General features: G+C 47.6%; 1 protein-coding gene across 1 annotated transcript; it reads right to left on the bottom strand.

The window, feature by feature from the left end:
• Positions 1 to 1,457: 1,457 nt before the first annotated feature.
• On the bottom strand, positions 1,458 to 18,879 carry LOC135386172 (uncharacterized). The gene is made up of 4 exons (XM_064615939.1): positions 18,659 to 18,879; positions 16,784 to 17,289; positions 5,560 to 5,954; positions 1,458 to 2,656 (listed from the first exon to the last, which is right to left on the bottom strand). Exons 1-4 carry the CDS (start codon positions 18,683 to 18,685, stop codon positions 1,599 to 1,601), a joined length of 1,986 nt encoding a protein of 661 aa, XP_064472009.1. The 5' UTR covers positions 18,686 to 18,879; the 3' UTR covers positions 1,458 to 1,598.
• Between the last annotated feature and the right edge of the window lie 1,991 nt (positions 18,880 to 20,870).

Here is a 20,870-nt window from a genome sequence, read left to right as displayed (position 1 = left end):
ATTTTTAACACCCAGTTTTCTTCCTATAAAACTGTTAAGTAGGCCAATAAGATGCACCATGCGAAGTAATTTACACCACAGAGTCATAATTATCGCAAAAATTGAATTTAAAATACGCCGCAAAAAGCGACCGTGCGCAACGGTGGTGAAGAGCAGTACCAGCCTGTGATCTGCCTGGAACCTCGCGCTGACGCTATAAGGAGAACGCTCACTGATTGGCCTAGAGAAATGTCATCTGCTACTCGGCTGTTCGGGGTTCTGATAAAGCCTTTCTACTTGCTCGGTAATGCTTCGGCCGCACCTTCTATCCCCAATTCTCCGGGAAAACTGGCAAAACAGGTTTACCGTGGCAAAGGGACAATGCGCTGACCCCCACTGACCGGCAAACCAGAACGAGTCTCCTTATGCCGTCATCGGTGACGTGCCATCATACCTCCTCATCCTCGTTAGAGCTGGAGTGGCGAGTTAAGGGTGAAGGCGTGGAGCTATGTTTATGGGAGCTTTTTTTCTGGGAAACAAATTGCACACATCAAAACCTTTAGCGCTATTCGGTATAATGACACACGCACTTTCAACAGATGTCTTAATCTGAATTTTTTTTGGATGGCCCTCTGTACTCCTTTAAGACCCAGACCCGGCTCGTCGTGTGAAAATTGTACAGAACTATACCAGCAAAAAAAGCATAAATGAAATCTATTTTCCAAAGCGAAATATTATGGTAACGTGCTAGCAAATCACCGTCAAAAAGGCTGTCCCTCCCTCGCAACATACAGACTACCTGGGTTTGTATAGAGCGTGTTGGTTGGGGCTGAACATGATTGAGAACGCAGAGGGGCAAAGACGACACACACATGGAGGCGTTCAACTAGAAACTGATTTTAGTTGGACACACAACTCTAGTCAGGAAAGTCCCGGGCAATAAAGGCGACATCTAGCGGTGACCCTCTGACTCACGTTGGAAGAACGATGCATGAAGGTTGCCTCTACAATCTCGCGTCCAAGCCTAGAATGGCGTCTGGGAAGAACAGACATTGTGGTACAGAAGAGTGCATGTAGGGCTGGAGCGTAGGTGGTCTTTTAGCCTTAAAGGCATGTAAATTTTCAGTGACTTCCTTCTTTCATCTCATGTCATGTCAACTCGAGTTTACGCCCTGTGTTGGAGGAGCCGAACATTTAGACATTGTGACGTTTGGCAGATATATTGTTCCCAAGGGGATAGCGGGAAGGAGTACACCTCATTTTCATGGAGCAAATCTGTTTCGGTGATACACGTTCTTCACTGGTTCTTGGACTATTACCGCGGGGATCATTCCGGTCAGTTTAAAGGAGGACGCTACTTTTTAAACCCTGCGAGCAAATTCATGGGAGTAGGGAAGGCTCAAAACCCGCGTCTTTTCCTTGGAAGAAGGAAAGACCCTACCCACAGAAAGAAAAACGCTTTTTGCCAAGGTTTCAACCTAATTGAACTTCATTTATATGTTGCAGTATGCTGAAAGATGCAAGCATGTTTACCAACGAAAAATTTCTAACTTGGAAAATTGGATGCAGAGCAATACACATCTTTGCGTTCAATACACAGACGCAACCCTGAGTCGTCGTCACAGGATGCATTTTTTGCTAGGATTCATGTTACTGTCCGCCGCGCACTCAAAGGTTTCGGCAAAAGATTGCATATTCTTGACCAGGTCATGACAGACTGCGTTCTTTTCCGTGCCGTCTAGGCCGCGCGAGGAACACGTCTTCAGGCATGCCGACACGAAGAACAGTTTCCGAGATGACAGCCTCAACACCGGCAAGCGGATTGCCTGCTCCGCTGAATGTTGCAGGTAGGCCTTGTGGGCGACGTGCAGTCCCAGCAACCAATCTCTCTGTTGACAGGTTGGCTTGCTGACTTTGAAAGCCACGAAGCCCTCAACCAGAGCAGTGGCTATAAGGTGTCCCAGGCCAGCGTAGTTTACTGCAGCCAGAGAGTCGTCGCGGAAGAAAACGTTATGAAGCAGCGTCGCTGGCACGCCGACAACGTGGAACTTCCTACTGACTGGAAGTGCCATCCCACTCAGCGAAAACAGAACTGCTCTGGGATGGTTAAACTTCCATATCGTCCAAGAATTGCGCATACGAAGCCATGCGCCAAGAAAACGTTCGTCAACATTAGGCACGACCGACCAAAGCATTTCCAAGTCCTGTTTTGTTTGGAGACCTTCTGGGAAGCCAAGCACAAAGTTCACTTTCGCCACGCTGTCTAACGAAACTCGCTTGCGTACATGTGTCAACGTCGAAATCCACGCTAAAAGGCCATTTTGAATGATAGATGCTAAGGATCCCACTGACCGAAGGGCGACAGGAGTGACAATGCTGTACGAGTAGTAGAAGCTCATGGAGGCAACTTGACTCAACATTTGATCACAGCGGGCGTAGTAGGCTGAATCGTTGTCGTCGTCGTCACTAAGCTCGTTGTTCACATAGGGACCAAACTGACGAATGAGTTCCCACAGGGCCAATAGATTGAAACGCTCCTTTGACAAACTTCGGAAGACACCTCGTACAAGGCTCAGAACAGCTTCTGATACCCTGACATCGTCGTTCAATGTATATCCTGGCGATGCATACTTCATGAAAGCTTCATGCCATGTCGCCGATGGGATTTCTACAGAACCTGTAGAAAAGGTTTCTTCAGTATTAGGCTGCCACATGTGGGGGCTCCATAATGTGACTCTTGCATTAATCGAATGCATAAGACTCAACAAAGGCTTCGAATTGTAGTTCGAAGTGTAGTAGAAGTATCGCACAGTTAGCTGGCATTTTTACTTTGCTTGTGGACACTCCCTTGGACATGAGAACAGAACGATATAAGTAGCATAAAGATTTTGTAATCGCTCCCCCTCTTGCCCATGTCACGGAAAACCTGTTCGCAACATGGTAACGACAGCACAAATGTATGTCTCCAACCCCCGGCCCGAATAATTTGAGTACAGCGCCGCCTATCGGTAAACTGCTAATAGCCAAGCAGCGTTAAATTGATATGTGCACGCCCATTAATTAGCTAAAAATAAAACTACCCGAAAGTACACGTGAGACAGTATTGCAACATTTACATCACAATTGGGAATCTACAGTACATACCTCTAAGAGGGTCATCATCGGGTCAAGCGATTTTTTGAGCAATTAATTGGTTTGGCATTACGTATTTTCCTCGCGTAAGGAGCGCAAAAAGCTCTTCCACAGCCCTACACGCCTCGGAGTTACGTGTACATCCGCATGTTTGGCCGTAGTATGTTCCGACCCACAGCTTCAAGACACACTTCGCCATTCTTTCGTTCCTGTTTATCTGATTGACGCACAGCCCTCAGTCTCATGCATTGTCATTCTTGTAGGCGCGATAGCATGCCTGTACCGCCATAACAAGAAATATACGCACAAAACAAACAAACACAAGAAAGATGTCAAGCGGGGATCAAACCCAAGCAGCACAATGTACTGAAAGTCGAGTGCAGTAGGGGTGGATGGTAGGTGGAAGGCCTTGAACATACTCGTGAAACTAAAGAACATTGATAAGACACGTACCGTCCACCCCTATTGCACTTGACTTTCAGTACATTGTGCTGCTTGGGAATCCGCTGTGTCCGTTCATGTGTGTGTTCATGCTGTTAATTTTCTATCAGCACATACTGTTGCCGAACATGGACACGTAATTCCGAGGCAGATAGCACATGTGAAGAAGCTTTTTTGCGCTCTGACGCGAAGAAAATGTGTGATCCGAAACAAATTATTCGCAAAAATGACTAGACCTGATTTTTTTTTCCTCTGAGAGGTACGTACTCAGAATCCCTAGTTGTATAGTACAGTGGTTCTCAGACTGTGGGTTGGGAAGCGTCCCACAAATTAAACAAAACTGGCACGCCGTGCCTGCTATTCTGTGCTACCATGAGCTCCGTAGCAGTAGACACGGAGATACAGCCCTGCACGGTCTCGGGCTCCCGGTCCAGCCCGGGCCTGTGGGCCTCTTATTGCTGTGTGCTCCTGGCCGGACCGACAAAATCGCCAGCACCGCAGGCCGGGCCGACAAACATGTTTCCGCAGTTTACCTCGGTCGAGTCAGTTAGCTAAAGGACCTTCTTCACAACGGCTTATGCCATTGTCCTTGAAGCGCCGGAGATAGTTATCTTCGTCGTCATTAGATGACGCGGTATGGGGACGATAGAACTGGGGACCAGTGGGGAGACCGAACGAACGGAGCGAGCTCTTTGGTCCCACTCCGGACCGGTTTTGGTCCTTTGTGCTAGCCACGTGGATTTGCTTTGACGCGCTCCAAGCGTGGTTCGCTGGAGAGCCACTAGGATTCGACACGTATGTGAAAAAGGTCCATTCCACGCAATGAATGATTATTAGTTCATATCACCACGTGCTTGCGTCATTCCTGGGCGTATATTTGCAAAAACAAGCAAAGGACACTGCATTATGCTTATTATTCGACCCTTTAGAACATTCTCAAAGCGACTTCACATTGCTTCTCACACATTTCACAATTATGTTCGCAAAGCTTAGTGAGAGGGGTATATTTTAGGAGAAACTTTCTCGACAATATCGTCTCCCTGCGCAAAAACTAGGTAGTGTAACGATAACGCGTTTGCCGGCGTGTCGTTGCGGTGTTAAACTCCCAGCACTTGTATGTTTGTGGACCTCTCTTCTCTTGTTATAAATTTGCTCATAAATTTGTTTGATAAGCGCTCGAAACGCGTTACTCACGGCTGGAAATACCGGGCTCTACTTGCCGGGTCACCGTGTCGGGCAGGGCCATACTCGCTGGGCCACCGGGCCGAGTAAAAACATAAAGGTCCGGGACGGGACGAGCCATTTTTCGAAGCGCCCTGGCCGAATCGGACCGGAAAAGTCATCCCGTGCAGGGATCTACTCGGAGGTTTCTCACCAATGCGCTTGTATGCGGGGTACCCGACGCTTTCGATGCATCACACAGCCTCGCTTTCACATGTGCACGAGGGCCAAAATCTGTGTCGTGGGGCCCTCCGCCACTAAATGCCACAGCGTCTGCGTCTATGGCGGCATATACGGACGCCCCGCCTCCATGGGGCACCGCGCAGCGGAGTCATCTCTAATTACAGCGGACGCCAAAAACCTAAGAAAACTGTTTCACGTGCGTTCTCGGTCAGCGAAGCATGCAGTTGTACAGCATGCCGCTGTGCAAGACTTTCTGGCCCTGAGAACTCGCTCTGAATGTACATCCAATAAAATGTTAATGTATTATCGTTTTGGGAGGACCTATCGGAAGACGTCCGGCATCGCAACGGGGAAAACCGGTTGGGAGGAGGGGGATCACGCCTAAGTCGTCTATATTCTGATGAGCCGCCAATTCGGGGAACTGACTTTCCAGCTAATTAGTGACCGTATGCACAGCAATTTCACGCCACATTGCTAATGTACGAAACGTCAGAGATGCTTACAAAATAGTTCCACGACAGGTGGCGCTGTTCTCAAATTATTCGGTCCGGGGATTTATCTGAGACACCCTGTGTACCTTGTGTTCACTGGGAATGACCATACCTAGGCCGGCGATCGTCAACGTCGTCCAACGGTTCAAGTTTCCTTTCACACTCAGCATAACATGGTGGACGACGGTCTCAGCTAAAGCTATATCAGTCTGCAGTGAGGTATCGACACCAAACGCAGTCAGCCGTTTGTTGTAGTAGTTGACATCTACTTTGGAACGGTTGGTGATCCAAGACATGTACTGCGGGTTGTAATTCAAACGCAGCATCAGTTCGCCAAAATGTGTTAAATCCCCCGTAGATGGTATCGCAGTCTCAAAAAGGACGTGCAAGCCGTAATGCAAAGATAATCCGAAGAGGCGGCCGACGGGATCCGAAGTATCTGCACCACTTAAGGACATGTTTTGATGCGCCATAAAACTTAGCAGGTCGGTTGGGTCGTTGACGTTCCTGCAGAATAAAATACACGCCATCACAAATAGGTCAAGTCTAACGAACATTTCTAACCCAATGAGACAGCGCCTAAATACAGGCATAGCACCGAGTACAGAGACATATCATAATGGACAGGAGAGAGGCGCCACTAAAACAGACAACAGAACGATGAAAAGACATAGTGACCCTTGCAGTGTCAGGAACATACCTACGAAATATCGCGCTCCCAAAGTGCGCAGATTTTATTCGAACGAATTGTTACGAAGTGAACGCTTCGCCTCTGTGAAGCAAGAGGGCGCTGAAAGGAACACTGCCGACGTCATCCTGCATGGAGGAATGCAAACTTGGTAGCAGACGACAATGCCGGGTGACGTCACAGTATCTTCCTCATGACGAACCGCTATGTGGTTTGCACATTGGTTTCGGTTTGGTATTGCCATCATTTACGAATTACTCACACAAAATGAATGCGAATGTTGTATCAAGGGAGCGGTCCGTGTTTGGCATGATGCTCACCTAATTTTTTTCGAATCCTTCCGAAGTCTCCCTTTAATGAGTAACGAAACAATACAACGCCGAGTGCGTAAAACGCCCCCTAAAGATGCAATCGCGCTCCAAGCGCGCACACTCGGCACGGTCCACTGGCCACTGATCCTGGAGTTCGGCTGTTCTGAAGTCCGCAGCTAGCTCTAATGCGCATATACAAACAGGTTTCGGCTGTCACATGCAACGAGCTTATGTGTATTGTATGTATGGTTACGCACATGCTGCTCTGAAGAGAATACAGGGTCGCAAAATCCGCACTGCAATTTTCGGGCGTCCTCCATGATGCAGCAGAGACGAGCGGCAGCAAGAACAGACGACAGCTCTAGCGTCACTACTCCTAGCTAGTCGCTACTCCTGTTTCAGGAACGCGGGTATAGTGACTTAACCGGGTTAATTCACTGCGCTACACTCAACTGTCGGGAGAACCCAAGTGAGTTGTGGATCGCAGCCTGCATTTTAGTGTTACTTCTTTCCTCCCCATTATGAAGTTTCACCAACTAGACCAGTTTTCTGCTGTTCTTCAGAGACAGAGCATGCTACACGGTGGATACTTTTTGGAAAATCGCGTACTGGTCCAAATGCTGTTCCCATATTGGAAAGTAAAGGCCTGTTTAGACTACGACGTCGCTCTACCGGTCCATTACGGCACGCGTCGTCAGCTTTTGTCACCTCTCTCGTATTCCTGTTTATGCATCGTCGTGAACGAGCACAATCGAGGACATGCAATGCTTTTCCTTCAGCGTGCAATACCTTAGCGATGTTCGTGCACATAGCGAACCACGCGAGGTATTGTGGTATTGCAACAGTTAGTCCCGAACCACGGAGGAAAACCAGAAGACGACACAATTGTGTGAGAGTGTCGTCTTTTGGTTTTCCTCCGTGTCTCACTGTTGCAATCATGTACCAGCTCGCATGCGCCCTTGCCCTTCTGCCATTGTGGTATTGTTCCGGCGAAAGCTGGTGCACAACGTCCCAAGAGTGTTCCCAATGTTGTTCTCCAGAGAGAAGCACGCCCACCTCTGCAAGAGCATGCTCTTGACCGCTCAACGAGTTGCATACGCGGCAGTCAACGTTGCTGCCTGCGTTCGCTCGTTGGCGTCGCACTGCAGCACAAACAGGCTTCAAGACGTGCGTGTGCACAGGCAGCCACCTATGAACATAGGTTGTGCTTGGGGCCATGATAGTGTCGTGTGGTACTCGAATGAGAATGTTCCGCGTCGACACTCGTGCGAACAATTCGTTATACTGGGTGTTTCACGTAGGTCACACGGCTGAATAATTCGTGAACAGGTGGCGCCATGGAAAAGCTTTTATTTATAAAAACTTTGCATAAATATCCTTCGGACATCGGCCTTTAACTAAGTAGCGAGCGCCTCATTTGCATCCGCTCACTAATTAAATCAACGCCCTTACTTTTACTTCGCACGCATTCGGAACCACGGTATTACGTATCGAGACCTTGAGTGAACACAAAGAAAAAGAAAAAACACGCTTCGACATTTGTTAATCGGAGTAATTAATCGATTTCGGTTTACATATTTCTTTGCACGGAGCAGCGCACCAATGCGCTCTTTGGATCGACCTGTCCCGCTGTCAATTTCGTGTTCCGCCGGCTGGTCGTTGGATAAAGGATAACAAGGGGTCTCGTGTGGCTGTTATTTTACTGTCGGCGAGGCCCACGGGAAACTGGCACATATGATGCATGCTACAGCGGCAAAAAAATCAACGGCACCGACGACGGTATTTATTTGAGCCCGCCAACCGCTTCTTGCATGGTTTCGCCGTGTCGATTGTGATCCGCACCAATAGCGAGCGTTAGCTGACCGCTTTGACATTCCGCTCCGCTTACGGTGGTCGGTTAAGTGCGTTTAGCAGGGCTGGGTCGACTTTGGTGCAAGCTTCTCAGAAGAAAATTACATTTGCGCTTGAAGCTGTCTGTGTTCTGGGTTCACTTGTCAACTTTAGGAGTCCCCTACAGGATTCTCGTCGATCCGAAAACGCTTCCGGAGCTGCCATGGAACAGCGGAGAACAGCGACGAGGGCTGCGGTAGGTCCTCTCCACTGCCGGCAGCCATCTTGATACCAGGTAGTGCGGACCGTATCGCGTCTCGCTCCGCTCAGACAGCCCGGCAGCAGAGCGGAAGCCCCGCTCCGTTGACCCGCTAAAGGCAAAATGTCGCGCGCATGCGCAATTGCGTGCTCGCTCGTCGGCTGAGCGGAGCAGAGCAGGGACTCGGTAACGGACAGCTAAAACTCTCTAATACCACCTTCTGTACGTACACTTCCCAGGGCGACCCATAATGCCGCAATTCACCTTCGCGCACACACTAACTCAGTGATACTAGATTCCCTATCTGCTGCGGTTTCTGAGTAAGGGTACACACATGTGGGATAACAAAAATACACTTCGAAGTACCCTGACTGACATTTCGCAGTGTTCCGCGCGTACTGCCGCCACGACGCTCCGAAACCACAACCTATCGCAGACGAGTCCACACGTGTCCAAACTCGTTATTCGGAAACTTTTTCGCAGTCCCTGCGTTGGCCAGTGCAAACTAGGACGCCATGAAGGGACTACGCGGGCCGCATAGCACATGTTTGAGGTAGCCAGGTAACACAACACATAATCTAAAAGGACATGAAAGCGTCAGCGCAGTTGCAATCTTGAGGACTGTGTTGAGGCGTTCGTTTGCTAATTGCGAGATTTTTATTTATTCAGGTTCATCAAACATACCCACCTGCGGGAAGACATTTTGACACAGTTGTCTCGCCACGTCAAGCCACGTGTTTGGGTCAACGCGTAGCGTGCCCGAGTTCTGCGTAATAACACAGTGACAACGCAAATATGAACGTGGCCGACGTTATTACAGAGGGAGGAAAATACCGGTAGCGATGACACACGTGTAGCTAGATCAGTTAACGAGTGAATTTTTGCAAAATTTGATCCGGCCTCTTATCCTCATGGATTATCGCCAAGAGTTCCTCAATCATCGCTGTTCGATAGGCTGGAAGACGCTCCTGAAGAGCCACCTCAAGCAACACGCAAGTGCGTACGGATGGCGGATGGCGGTGCTATGGCGTCTGCTCGCAATGCTGCTTGAGATTGCACTTGTCGCCCGGCTGATTTTCTCGGTGCGCATCGGAAAGGGGGGAAGAAGCCTTGGGGTACATAAGAGCAGAGAGTCGAACCGAACCTGAACCCGAACCGAAAACCGTTATTAACCTTTATTTTTGGCCGAACCGGAACTGAACCGACCCGAAAGAGGCGACGCAATCTTGGAGCTGAACCGCAACTGAACCAGTCACACGGAACGGTTCACACGGAATTAAGTGCGGAACTTTGCATGTTGTGCATGAACGTAAAAACTATTTTTCCTCTTTTTTCTTCATTTATTAGCTTCGTAGACTTCCTTTTGCTTGCCGAAGAAGTCGTGCCCTGCAACAATGATCTGGATTTTCTCGAGTCACGAAGTAACAACAACAAAGAGAGTAACTGAAAACTGTTAGGACTACTAATGTCTAAGACATACACATGAATCTATATATCTTTTTTGTCACAAGGTTTTGTCACAACCTTTTCTGTCACAATTATGCAGAACATAATTTAACAGAAAAGGCGTACGCCTACTGTTTTCAACAAATCAGGGGAGAGAACGGTGTCATTCGAGATGATGGTTGGTTAGGAGGTGAAGTTACTGTTATTCCGTTTAACGCATAAGTTTGCCGCGAGACTAGGGTATTAGAAAGTAAAGCGCCAGCCACCCTCGTGCTGGTCAGAATGAAAAGAACATGCTAAGCTGGGTTTCTTTGTGGATTTGAAATAAAAGAAGCAAAAACAACCATATTGACATCGTATTTAAAAATCGGCAATGGGTCGAAAATTAGTCGAACCCTCTGTTTGTACTTGCTTTCTCTTTGTTCCACAGGCACTTCACTCTAACGGCGACGTGGTAGCACGGCGGCGGTCAGTGCTGACACAATAACGCGCCTTTTACATAAAGACGCCGAGCTCAGGATCGCACCATTGCAATCGAACTACCATGAAGCCTCGTTTGCTGATTAACGTGTGTTCGCGACTCCGACTGGTGATGAATGATTTCTATCACTTAAATGACTTAGGCGAAGGTAGCAGGCTTGGTTGACTGGCGAGATGTTCCTGGCGTCTGTTCCTGGCGAGATTCTGCGAACAACCCTGTGGGTGAGTTAACCCCCGCGACATGATCTACATGCGGGGACAGTCAACCTAAGGCGGTAATTCATGGCTATGCTCCTCTTGTAACCACTACTAATCTTGTCTTTGATATCGCACAAAGTCTTTCAAAATCCTGAACGACCATTGACGCCTTCCTGTCCACTTCAAGCACTGTACCACACAAACGGAAGTTTGCTTTAACCTGCCTGTTGTGCTTCATTCGCACCCGTGGCCCCTGAACCGGTTCGTGAACCGAACCGTTTGGAAAGAACCGGTTTGAACCATTATAGTTGCCTTCTGGAGCTGAACCGGAACCGAACCCTTATCGTCGAACCTAAACCCGAACCGAACCGAACCGAACTCTCTGCATAAGAGAGTGGTTTGTGTGTGTGTGTGTGTGTGGGAGCTTTTCTTGAAACAAGAGTAGACGGTGGCAGACCTCACGATTTTTGGAATGGCACCTGTTGAAAGGGAGGAGAGATTTGCAGGAGCGCACGGAGTAAGACCAGCTACAGCTAGCGGTAGTGGTGGATAGATAAAAGAATCATCACTATCGATTTCTTATTCCTCGTAGCTGACGTGTCCCAAACTAATTATGGGAAACAGTTGTTGGATTTTGCCATGCCTAAAGCTAGCAATATTGATACTGTTTATAGTGCGAGGACAGACCTGTTGGAGCATATTTAGGTATCTATGCATTGTCCTGCATATTGTGCCAGTTATTACTTATGTTATCATGTGTGCTTACCGCATAGGTCTCCATTTTCTGGTTGTATTAGGTATTGTTATGTTTTGGTGATGTAAGCTATGAAGTATTTGCGACGTCGTACTGTCGTGTGGGAGGTGAGCCTCGTGAAGTCACTATCTGTAGCTTTTTGCTCCCTTCCAAACCAAACTCAACTGATAATCTTAAGATCGCGTTATCGGAAAGCTGGGTAGAGAAGGTTAACTAGGGTGCGAGATACGAGATTATAAACAGTAGGTTCTCCAAGACGTTGCTACACTGAATGACCACAAGGATGTGTGCAAGAGCAGAACGGAGGCAGGCGAAGAAACCAGAAAGAAAATGAAGAGAGTCGTGACACTGAACGACAAATTCAAATGTCTGAAAAATATATATGATGACCTCAATACCAATAAAAATTCTTTGAACACGAAGTCGTGCTACGGGCGCTCTGTGTTGTTGAATGCTTTCAGGTTCAATCTGTGGAAACCTCAGGCCCTGATGTAACCGCAGGAACTCTGAGGTAACCCCAGAACTTCAAGCGCTGAGGTAACCCCAGGACCTCAAGCTCGGAGGTAACCTAAGAACCTCAAGCTCTGAGACAACCTCAAGACCTCAGATGTCCCATAATACCTCAAGACCTCAGACTCTGAGGTAACCTCAGGAATTATTTTCAATAGGGGCGGTATGATTGCTATCATGTATCATTGCCGCATGTATACCACGCGGTATCAAATGGGTTAACCCATTTGATACCATTGTTCCCATTTGGGAACAAAAACATTACCTTAGTCTAAGCGATCCCGCAACTTTATTAAAGCCGGTATGATGTCCAAATCAGCTTGCATTGTATTACTCAATCAATACTCAAAAGTATGACCCGAAATCGGGCTTTGGGGTTTACGTTTTCAGTTGACAGGGAGATTCGTCTGCCGCATTTAACAAAGTTGCAATCTTTGCTGGCAATTGAGTTTATATCACGTGCTGCAGGTGCGTCGCCTTCCCGTTGTTTATGTAACTGCCAGTGGTGATTGCAGGGAGACAAATAAACATATCTGTGTGGTTATAAAAGTTCACTAGCCAAATATTCCAATGTGAGGCAAAAATTTCCTCAGTTGTTCCCATTTGGGAACAATGGGTTCAGGTAGGTACATACTTTTCTGTACTGAACGGCTTGACGGGCAACGCTTCTGAATCTCTGCAGATATCTTCAATAAAGTTCTCGGACATTAGTAGAAGCCTTGAAAGTGGTTCTAGGAATCAGCGGAGGACACGAGAATAATAGTGTTGGGCTATGCACGCCCAAATGTGAAAGGAACGTCACCTATGAAGACCAAGAAGACCAAGAATCCATAGCACAGACATTCTGCCAGGTGATGTAGCGGGCACGTGGAAGGGAGAAGTGGAACTTGCTGTGAGCTCAGGGTTCGCCACACGTATAGAGTACACGTCATGAACCCCTAAGAAAGAGGAACAGGGGCACGGCCGGTGCGAAATGGGTAAAACGGGAAGGTTGCACTATCCTGGCAGCCCACGAGTCAGCCTGCAACAGTCTCCCCCACTTGGTGGTTTGTCGCCCTTTACACTGCTCAAAACATTTTTTTGAATCACGAGTTCAGCTGCCTTCTAGCGGCAGAGTCTCAGAAAGCGGCTCGTCAAAAATCAGCTGCGGCCTCCACGTGGTACAGATACAACGAAGAATAGTTCCCGTGTGTTGGCCCGTGGATGGCGGCAATGCGACACAACTACCGCACGCGATTGCTCGAGCCAATCAGTCCAACCGTTACTATCGTCGTTCTAGCGTGAGGCTACGCACATCTGCGCGCTGGGCTAGTCCATTATAGTTAGTCAGGAATATATATATATAGGGTAACACAATCTCTTCTGCAATTTGAGAGTTCAGCTTCATGGCTGCATGGGTTTTTCGGTAGGTTTGTCAATAACTACTGTCCTATCGTTACTAGCAAGAAATGGAAAGGCAACTGCTCAGACACATCCAGCAAAAAACCCTGCATCGCAGCCTGGACACTTCACCTAGATCGAGGATCCCGACCAAAGCGCAACTACATAGCTATGCTGCATGAGACTTGTTGTGGAGGAACTATTTGCAGCTTGTGATGGTCCGTTCAGAAGGAGAGGTCCACTTGGCAAACTCTGCTCTATACCAAGAGCAGGACAAGGGCATTATTAGCCCCCGAAAGAAAATATCGCGGCTGCAGACAGTGCTGAGAAGAATGGAGGACCGATATACAAAGTCTGTCAAGTGCATCTGTCTATGCATGTTGCGAGAGCCCATTGTTCCCATTTGGGAACACTCCATATCTGGGCAACGGCTGCATATCTTGCCTTGCAAATTTATATTTGCGTATATCTCCACATTATAAACGTTTCTTCAAAGGCCCGTTGTTGTAGGCTTATTGGAAAGGAGGGCGGGCACTTAAGGGTTAAACAGAAGTGGTGAGGTATATAAATTTATTTAATTTACTCACGCACGCGACATTGAAGTGAGGAATGGCTTAGGAATGGTGAGGAAGACTAACACAACGTCTGTGTTTCTTACTCATTTTGGTTTAGACATTCTGTAGGTTCATCGAGAATCGATCTTCTGCAGTGCAATCGCTCGTTTTTATCCCTCTCGCAACACTCCATTCCATCAGAGAATTCCGTCAAGACTATATAGGAAAATTTTTGAAACTGCCGACATGCGACATCCAGTGGATATACGGAAAGCGGCGTCCACCTATGAAGCTTCCAGCCGTTTTATGGATGCTCATGGCATTCGCGCATGGCCTTTTATAGAAAACAGTGAAAAATTGAGCTGTTCGGTATTCCATATTTTAAAAGCCATAAAAACCCTCGTACTGGGAAACGAACAAAAGGACGACACAACACGCAGCAGAGACTGACGAACAAGATTTTTATTGACAGACCTGCCTCTTAGATAACCTGAGCCAACAGCGCCATCTGTGCCTAGTGCCTCTTTTTGAATGTACAGTGCTCTCGAAAAGATGAAGTTACTAGGCAGGCTTGAGGGTGTAAAAGGGTAACCTTTCAGAAAAGGGCGTTGCTGGCTCAGGTTATTTAAGAAGCAGGTTTGTCAATAAAAATCTTGTTCGTCAGTCTGTACTGTGTGTTGTGTCGTCCTTTTGTCTGTTTTCCAGCATGGTGGTTCTTATCGCTTTTAATGCTTTTTATAGGCAGGCCTTTTATTTGCGAGCGTCGCGCGATGCTAAATCGTCTTTACACGCTGGGGCGTTCGAAACTTGAGTCTGAGAGCTGATCAGTTTTAGGGAAGTTTTATGGGGGTCACATATCACGAACGACTTGTATCTTGAAGAAATATTAGAATATTCCGACTCGTAATGAGTATGACGGCATAAAAAAGTAGTAGCCTGACCGTCGGATGCCTCTCGGCCTGGACAATGCGAGCTGCCATATTGAATACTAGAAGAACGCCGGCTACAACGTTGCCCATTTTTTATAACTGCTAGAACTTTCGACACAAGGAAACACTAAAGGACAAGACTAGGACAGGACAGGACGCGGGTTCCGTGTTAGCTTTGACAGTTCTGTTCTTTACGGCGTCCTGCGTGGAGTGTTTTGGCGATTACATGCTATTCCATATCTCTGATGTGCCGTTAAGGGCCCCTGATCAACGATGAGGCGTCACCTGTTCGACCACAAAGCCTCGTTGACGTACCATTAAGTTCTCCTGTGGGACCACTAAGCCTCTGGTCCCACTTTTCCCACTAAGGTTCTGGCACAGCATTTGTCAGACCGCTAACAGTCCTCTTCAACCACTAGGAGTTGTTAATGTGCCGACAAGCTGTTGTGATGGTCCGTCAAAATGTTCTAATGGACCATTAGAATTTTTGTGGAGTCTTATTGATCAATTGGGCCGGTACAGGCCTGTATGAAAAGCAGAAGTCAGCAAGAGCCAGAACCGGTCAGGCTGCCAGTCGGATGGAAGTCTTCTGATTGGAGGATTGGGGAAGCAATCGCTGCATTCTCATTGGTCGCGTGTGCCCAGTGTTGTGTGAATTTTCCTATACTATGGGCTCTAGAGCCCTCACGTTCGCTCTGTAGGCCACCTGCGCTCATCGTTCTATCGGAGGAACTCCGTTGGAGAACACTCCGCACCGAGAAAAAAGAAAAGAAAAAAGGTCACCTCAGTGCTCCTTTAACACACGAATAAATCGGCCAACACACTCCTCTTCGAACACAGTACCAATACTGTGACACAGTGCTCTCAACCGACATCGTCGGCACGCTGCTACTCTGCTCGCAACTGCCCGCGAAACATTATATTTCGAAACTTTGCCAACCAATTGCGGAGCGCGCGGTGTCCTTCCTTCAATGGGTATCTACTATGATGACTGTCTCAGTAATGCCATGTTGTTATGACGTGAGACTGGGAGCTCTAGGTCTAGTACTACGGTCAACTGTGGAGGTCTAGTACTACGGTCAATGCACTCTGGAAACGACGAGGTAGCCACTATGATGACAGAAGATAGCAAACATCGTGAAGGCGTCCGCTTCAGGAACACGGTGAAGCAGGTGAACAACTCCACCACAGTTCCACTCTCCGCGGAGCTACATATACCGACCAAATTCACAGAACGGCAACTGGGGAGGATTATGACTTACTGGTCTGTCACTTAAACATAAAAGATGAAGAGAGACTTTAGCCTCCAAAGACAAAGTCAACTGACTGTTCCACCCAGGGTTGCGGAATGGGGTCAACCATTCAATTCCAATTCCATTCTGAGGAATGGACATTTGTGAAATTCCATTCCTTTCAGTTCCTCGGAATGAAAAGGTATGATCAGTTCCCACTGCTGCAATGGCTTGGCAACCCTATTCCATTCCTTTAATTCCATCAATAAAAGAAACCGTAACCTGTACTGGCTGGCCCAGCAGCCACCGGGGCGCCTAGACCATTCCATTCCAATTCCATTCCCATTCCATTCCTAGAACAGTTTCCGCTATTCCATTCCAATTCCATTCCGAGCTGTGATAAATCTGGTATAATTCCGCAACCCTGCTCTGGACACTTCCGGAACGTTGTGCGTGAATAAGCGTGCTGCATCATTGGGCACTGTGCTAAACGCTTTCAAATGCGGCAAAGCGCTGACTTGATTGATCCTTTTTTTTTTTATTCAAGGCCCTCTAATTTTAGTTTTCTGAGATTGTTTAATAGTTGCTTTGTTACTGTGGTAGTTATCTAATGTCAGCAGCGTGAATCAAACACACACTCTGGCGGTCACGTGGTCGCGTCACTGTCTTCTCAAGCGAACCTACGCGGTCATATGCCCCATGTAAAGATACTGCTCTCTAATATGTACCCAAATGTTTGAACGTATAATCCGTGCATGTACTCACTTCGTGCGCGTAGCTTTGCAAGCTCGCAGTAGGGCCACCATTTTCTGCTCTGCCGTTTGTCTTGTCTTCGGTATCACCATCGCCTCTGCCCATTCCAGCGCCGCCTTCTCCACATCCACTTGCAACGCCTTCAACATTCCTCTTCCCGGGACGTCGTACCGACCACATACGTACTCGTAGAAGTCGTCACACGGTTCTACGTGCTCACTCAGCATGCTCTGCAGTAAATGAGACATCATGCTACAACCCCTGGTGAAGCACACGTTCGCGGGAGGAGGGTACGCGAAGTACGTCCGTGGGGTGGTTGTCGTTGGCTTGAGTCCAATCAACTCCTTGATGGTCCTTGGTGAGATCACAAATTGCAGGAACAAGCTCGTAAGTACGGCTCCCAGGGCAATCCCAGTGGCCAGGCCGCACGAGCAGATGGGCATTATAACTTCCATGATGTGTTCTCGGAGGGCTTGCCAGTCATAAGACTCCTCTTCGTCAAGCACCGTTTCGAGCTGCTGTTAGGTGAGATAAACGTTAGGAGTATTCAGACAGATCAGAATGCAATGGCAGAAAAACTGCGCTTTTAGTTATAAATCCACCAGTCCTTCCGTACCAAAACAGATGGATGTAAAATGATGAATAAGTTCTTTCACGAGTGTCAAACTGAGGATCTCATTTTGAAATTCAAAGAACACACGGTTAATTGACATTAGTTGAGCGCCAACAGACAGTACGGGTATGTGGGTCAGCAGCATCGATACTTGCATCAAGGCGGCAGAGAATTCATCCATGCATAATGCAGCGATCCCCGAGAAGATATTCTGGGGCAGCACAATAGCGATCTTCCAGCGGCTCGACAGGCGGCTAACATCGGACATCCCTAACAGGGCACACTCAAGACGTTCTTGACCGCTTCGACATATTTTCCAGGTCTCCTTTCAGCTGCAGGCCCACAGTCTGAAGTATGTCATGTTCAAGAGCTGGTTTCCATCTATCACCACCTCCGCAATGCGCGGACTTCGCTCGACTGCAACACGAGTTGATCTACATTGACATCACTTCGCCAATCAGATATTAAACCAGTTTGTGATTGTTGCTGTGTCGCAGTTCCGGATCGTATAACGCTAGTACAGTGCTGGACAAAAGTTAACGGAACGCGCATTCCTTTACTCAGGGTGACACATTAGCAGCGCATTTGACCGTAATGACTTACAGACATGGGCCTAGGTAACCCAGTCCCCCGTTTCCAAGTCCGTATACGCTGCTAGATCGTCACCCTGATGTGTTCCGTGTTCCGTAAACTTTTGTCCAGCAGTGTACCTCGTCCTAACCTTCAGTGATGCTAGCACTGGCCTACCACCTACACAGTAACATCATAGTAACAGGAACAACATCACATAACGCATTACATATAGGTACATATGAAGTCAAGGACAGGTTTCATTCGGCGCAATTTGTAACTAACAATTTCTAACATTCTCTTTTTTATGGGGTAGAGTATTGCCTCTGGCGATGAAACTCCCCATTCATCATCTTAAAATAAAGTTGTTGTTGTTGTTGTTACTATGCGTTTACTAATAAAACCAACTTTAATAATAATCATAATAATGCTGTGATGTCGCAATTTGCATTATCAAGTCAACGCAGGCTAGGGATGGTGTGTCGTTTGATGACATGCCAGATAATTTGTTAACGGGATAAAAAACAACACAGCAGCTCATAAGTTTAAATGACAGGACACGAGATCAACGTCGGACTTATTAGCGTCACAAACGACAGAGGGTACAGCACGATAATGCGGTCAGCTAGCAAACACCGGTTCAGAAATGCATCTATAGCTGCGATATCATGCGCGTGTTCTCCAGCTATTGCACTGTTACTAACCTCTGCACTTTCAGCATTGGAGCTCATCTTCGTTGTGTATTTCTTGCACCACGAAATGCGTTGTGCCAACTGATGAATCGTAGAAGGAACCCGTGAACCGCAGAACGACCAGTTCCTTCTTGTTGTTGTTGTTGCTCCTCAAGCGGGATGGCGCTTATCCGCTAGGGAGATTGGCCAGGACTACTGAGGTGCCTTCTTCTTCCAATCAAAATATGGCCGTGACAGTGTTCCTCGTGCAAGATAGAACACATTGCCTTCTTCATCTACGTCGCGGAGAACCTTGCAGAGAACTTGGGCGCCATCGAAAAAAAAAGAAAAGAAAAGAAAAACTGTTGTCATGCCACATGTTTTAAATAAGTTTTACCCATGTAATTATTTACCACGAAAGCGTCTCGAGGCGACGTGAGGGGCTCCGGAATACGACTGACGCTGTTTTTGTACACCTTGGGCAGGTCCGAGGTCGTATACGTAGTGTACGGATTGCATGCTGATACGTTGTTTCTCTTCGCTAATCGCTGACGTCTCTGAAAATCTTTTTGCATGAACTTGAAAGCGTCTCATGTTGTACAGCTTGAAGCATAGTTAACCTGAACACGCCTCAGGAAGTGAGCCACTCTAAGCGGTCTCGAGGACAGATAAAGGGAAAGAGCCACGAGCTCTCGATTCTCGTTCTCGTTTGTTTGGGTTTGCAGCGACTACGTAAATGTGCATGCTGGCCGATATCGCACGGACGCAATGCCGTTATCTCAGTGATATCTTATGTTGATATAATTATTTCCATTCGGAAGTGCGAATTTCCTGAGAAAATTGCTCTGCAAGACAGCGCGCGGCGTCGACGACCTCACCCAGCGAACCCTCGCGTCTCGTGACGTCAGGTCGCCAGAGGGCTCCTCATTGGCCGCCAAGAATCATCTGCTAGCGAGAGCGACTAGTCAACGCCCCCTAGATTCAGTAGGAGTGCATATTGCCTCTTCTGCCTCCTTCGGTACGTGAACATGTAAAGACAGAATTCGTCTGCTGCTGCTGCGATTCGCCGTTCTGCGCCGTTCAAGAAGTCGCAAATGATTGCACCTATCTTTCAAACTGCAGACTTAAGCCAGTAGACAAGGTAGACAAAACACGCTTTTGAGAAAGATATGGGACTGTTTGGCGCTTCATTTTTTTTCTTCATTTAGTACGCGGGGACGTTCAAGCACTACTCGCAGACGACGGCTGTCCGTCTCCATGGTTACGACTGCTGAAAGCACGTTCGTGATTGACTGACTCTTAGTTGTTACGTCACGTCGACGAGTGAACAGGCTTTTTTCTATCTAGATGGCGCTGGACCAGTGGAGACGCGCGATGGGCGGCGCAAAAAGCGATTGAAAAAAGATAGAAAGAAAAGAAGAAGCCGCTCGCCTCAGCCTTGGCGAGGCACACGACGTTGCAGACTGGCAGCCGAGGTGAGCAGGTTTTCTGACCCGGGAGACTAAAAGCTCCCTTGCGCTCGAGGATTACGCGCTGCACGCGTAGGTTTTGTGTGAATCTGTGTCCCTGAGCTTGTAATCTTAATTTCTAGTTCTCGCGACATATTTGTCCTCGAGTCCTTCCATATGCTGCTTTAAGAAGTCCTGAAACGCGCACGTGCGTCGAAATATCTATCGCCGAGTTGTGCTATGCAAATGAGCAGAAACCGAAAGCACGCCGATCAGGAGCGCAGGGAGCACAGCGCTTGTTCCACGACAGAGGGCCACGTGATTTGGATTGACGGGGATGATTGGAGCAGGTGCTTATGTGCTGGCTTTGGGACCAGATACTGATCCTCATAAGTCATACGTTTAACTCGGACAATTTTCTAAGGACCAGTGTACACTACGTTTACTGTTTTGCAACAGTTAGGCCACATAAAGTATATACTGTACATTATTGTATTGGATGTCTCAAGAATCAACGTATATATTTTCGGTTACTTTTGTCACTTTATTAAACAGCTACTTAAAGCTGTAGGACGCAACCCCAGCACATTCTACCTTTCGCTCCTGCTACATGACTGTACAAACAACAACAACAACAAAAAAAAGAAAAAAAAACGTCTGTGCAGTGCGGATAATCAGATGACGAACAATGGGAATAATTACAGAGACCCTAGACAAAGCAGGCCTTCTACGCTCCCTGTGCAGTGAAGGCGGTACTTACTGAGTCGAAATCGGTATCCTTCGCCAGGTCGGATTCT

This window comes from Ornithodoros turicata, chromosome 2 (assembly GCF_037126465.1).
Source record: "Ornithodoros turicata isolate Travis chromosome 2, ASM3712646v1, whole genome shotgun sequence".
Classification (NCBI taxonomy): Eukaryota; Metazoa; Arthropoda; class Arachnida; order Ixodida; family Argasidae; genus Ornithodoros; species Ornithodoros turicata.
Note: the sequence above shows the minus strand (reverse complement) of the source record. Positions and strands in the feature narration are given on the sequence as shown.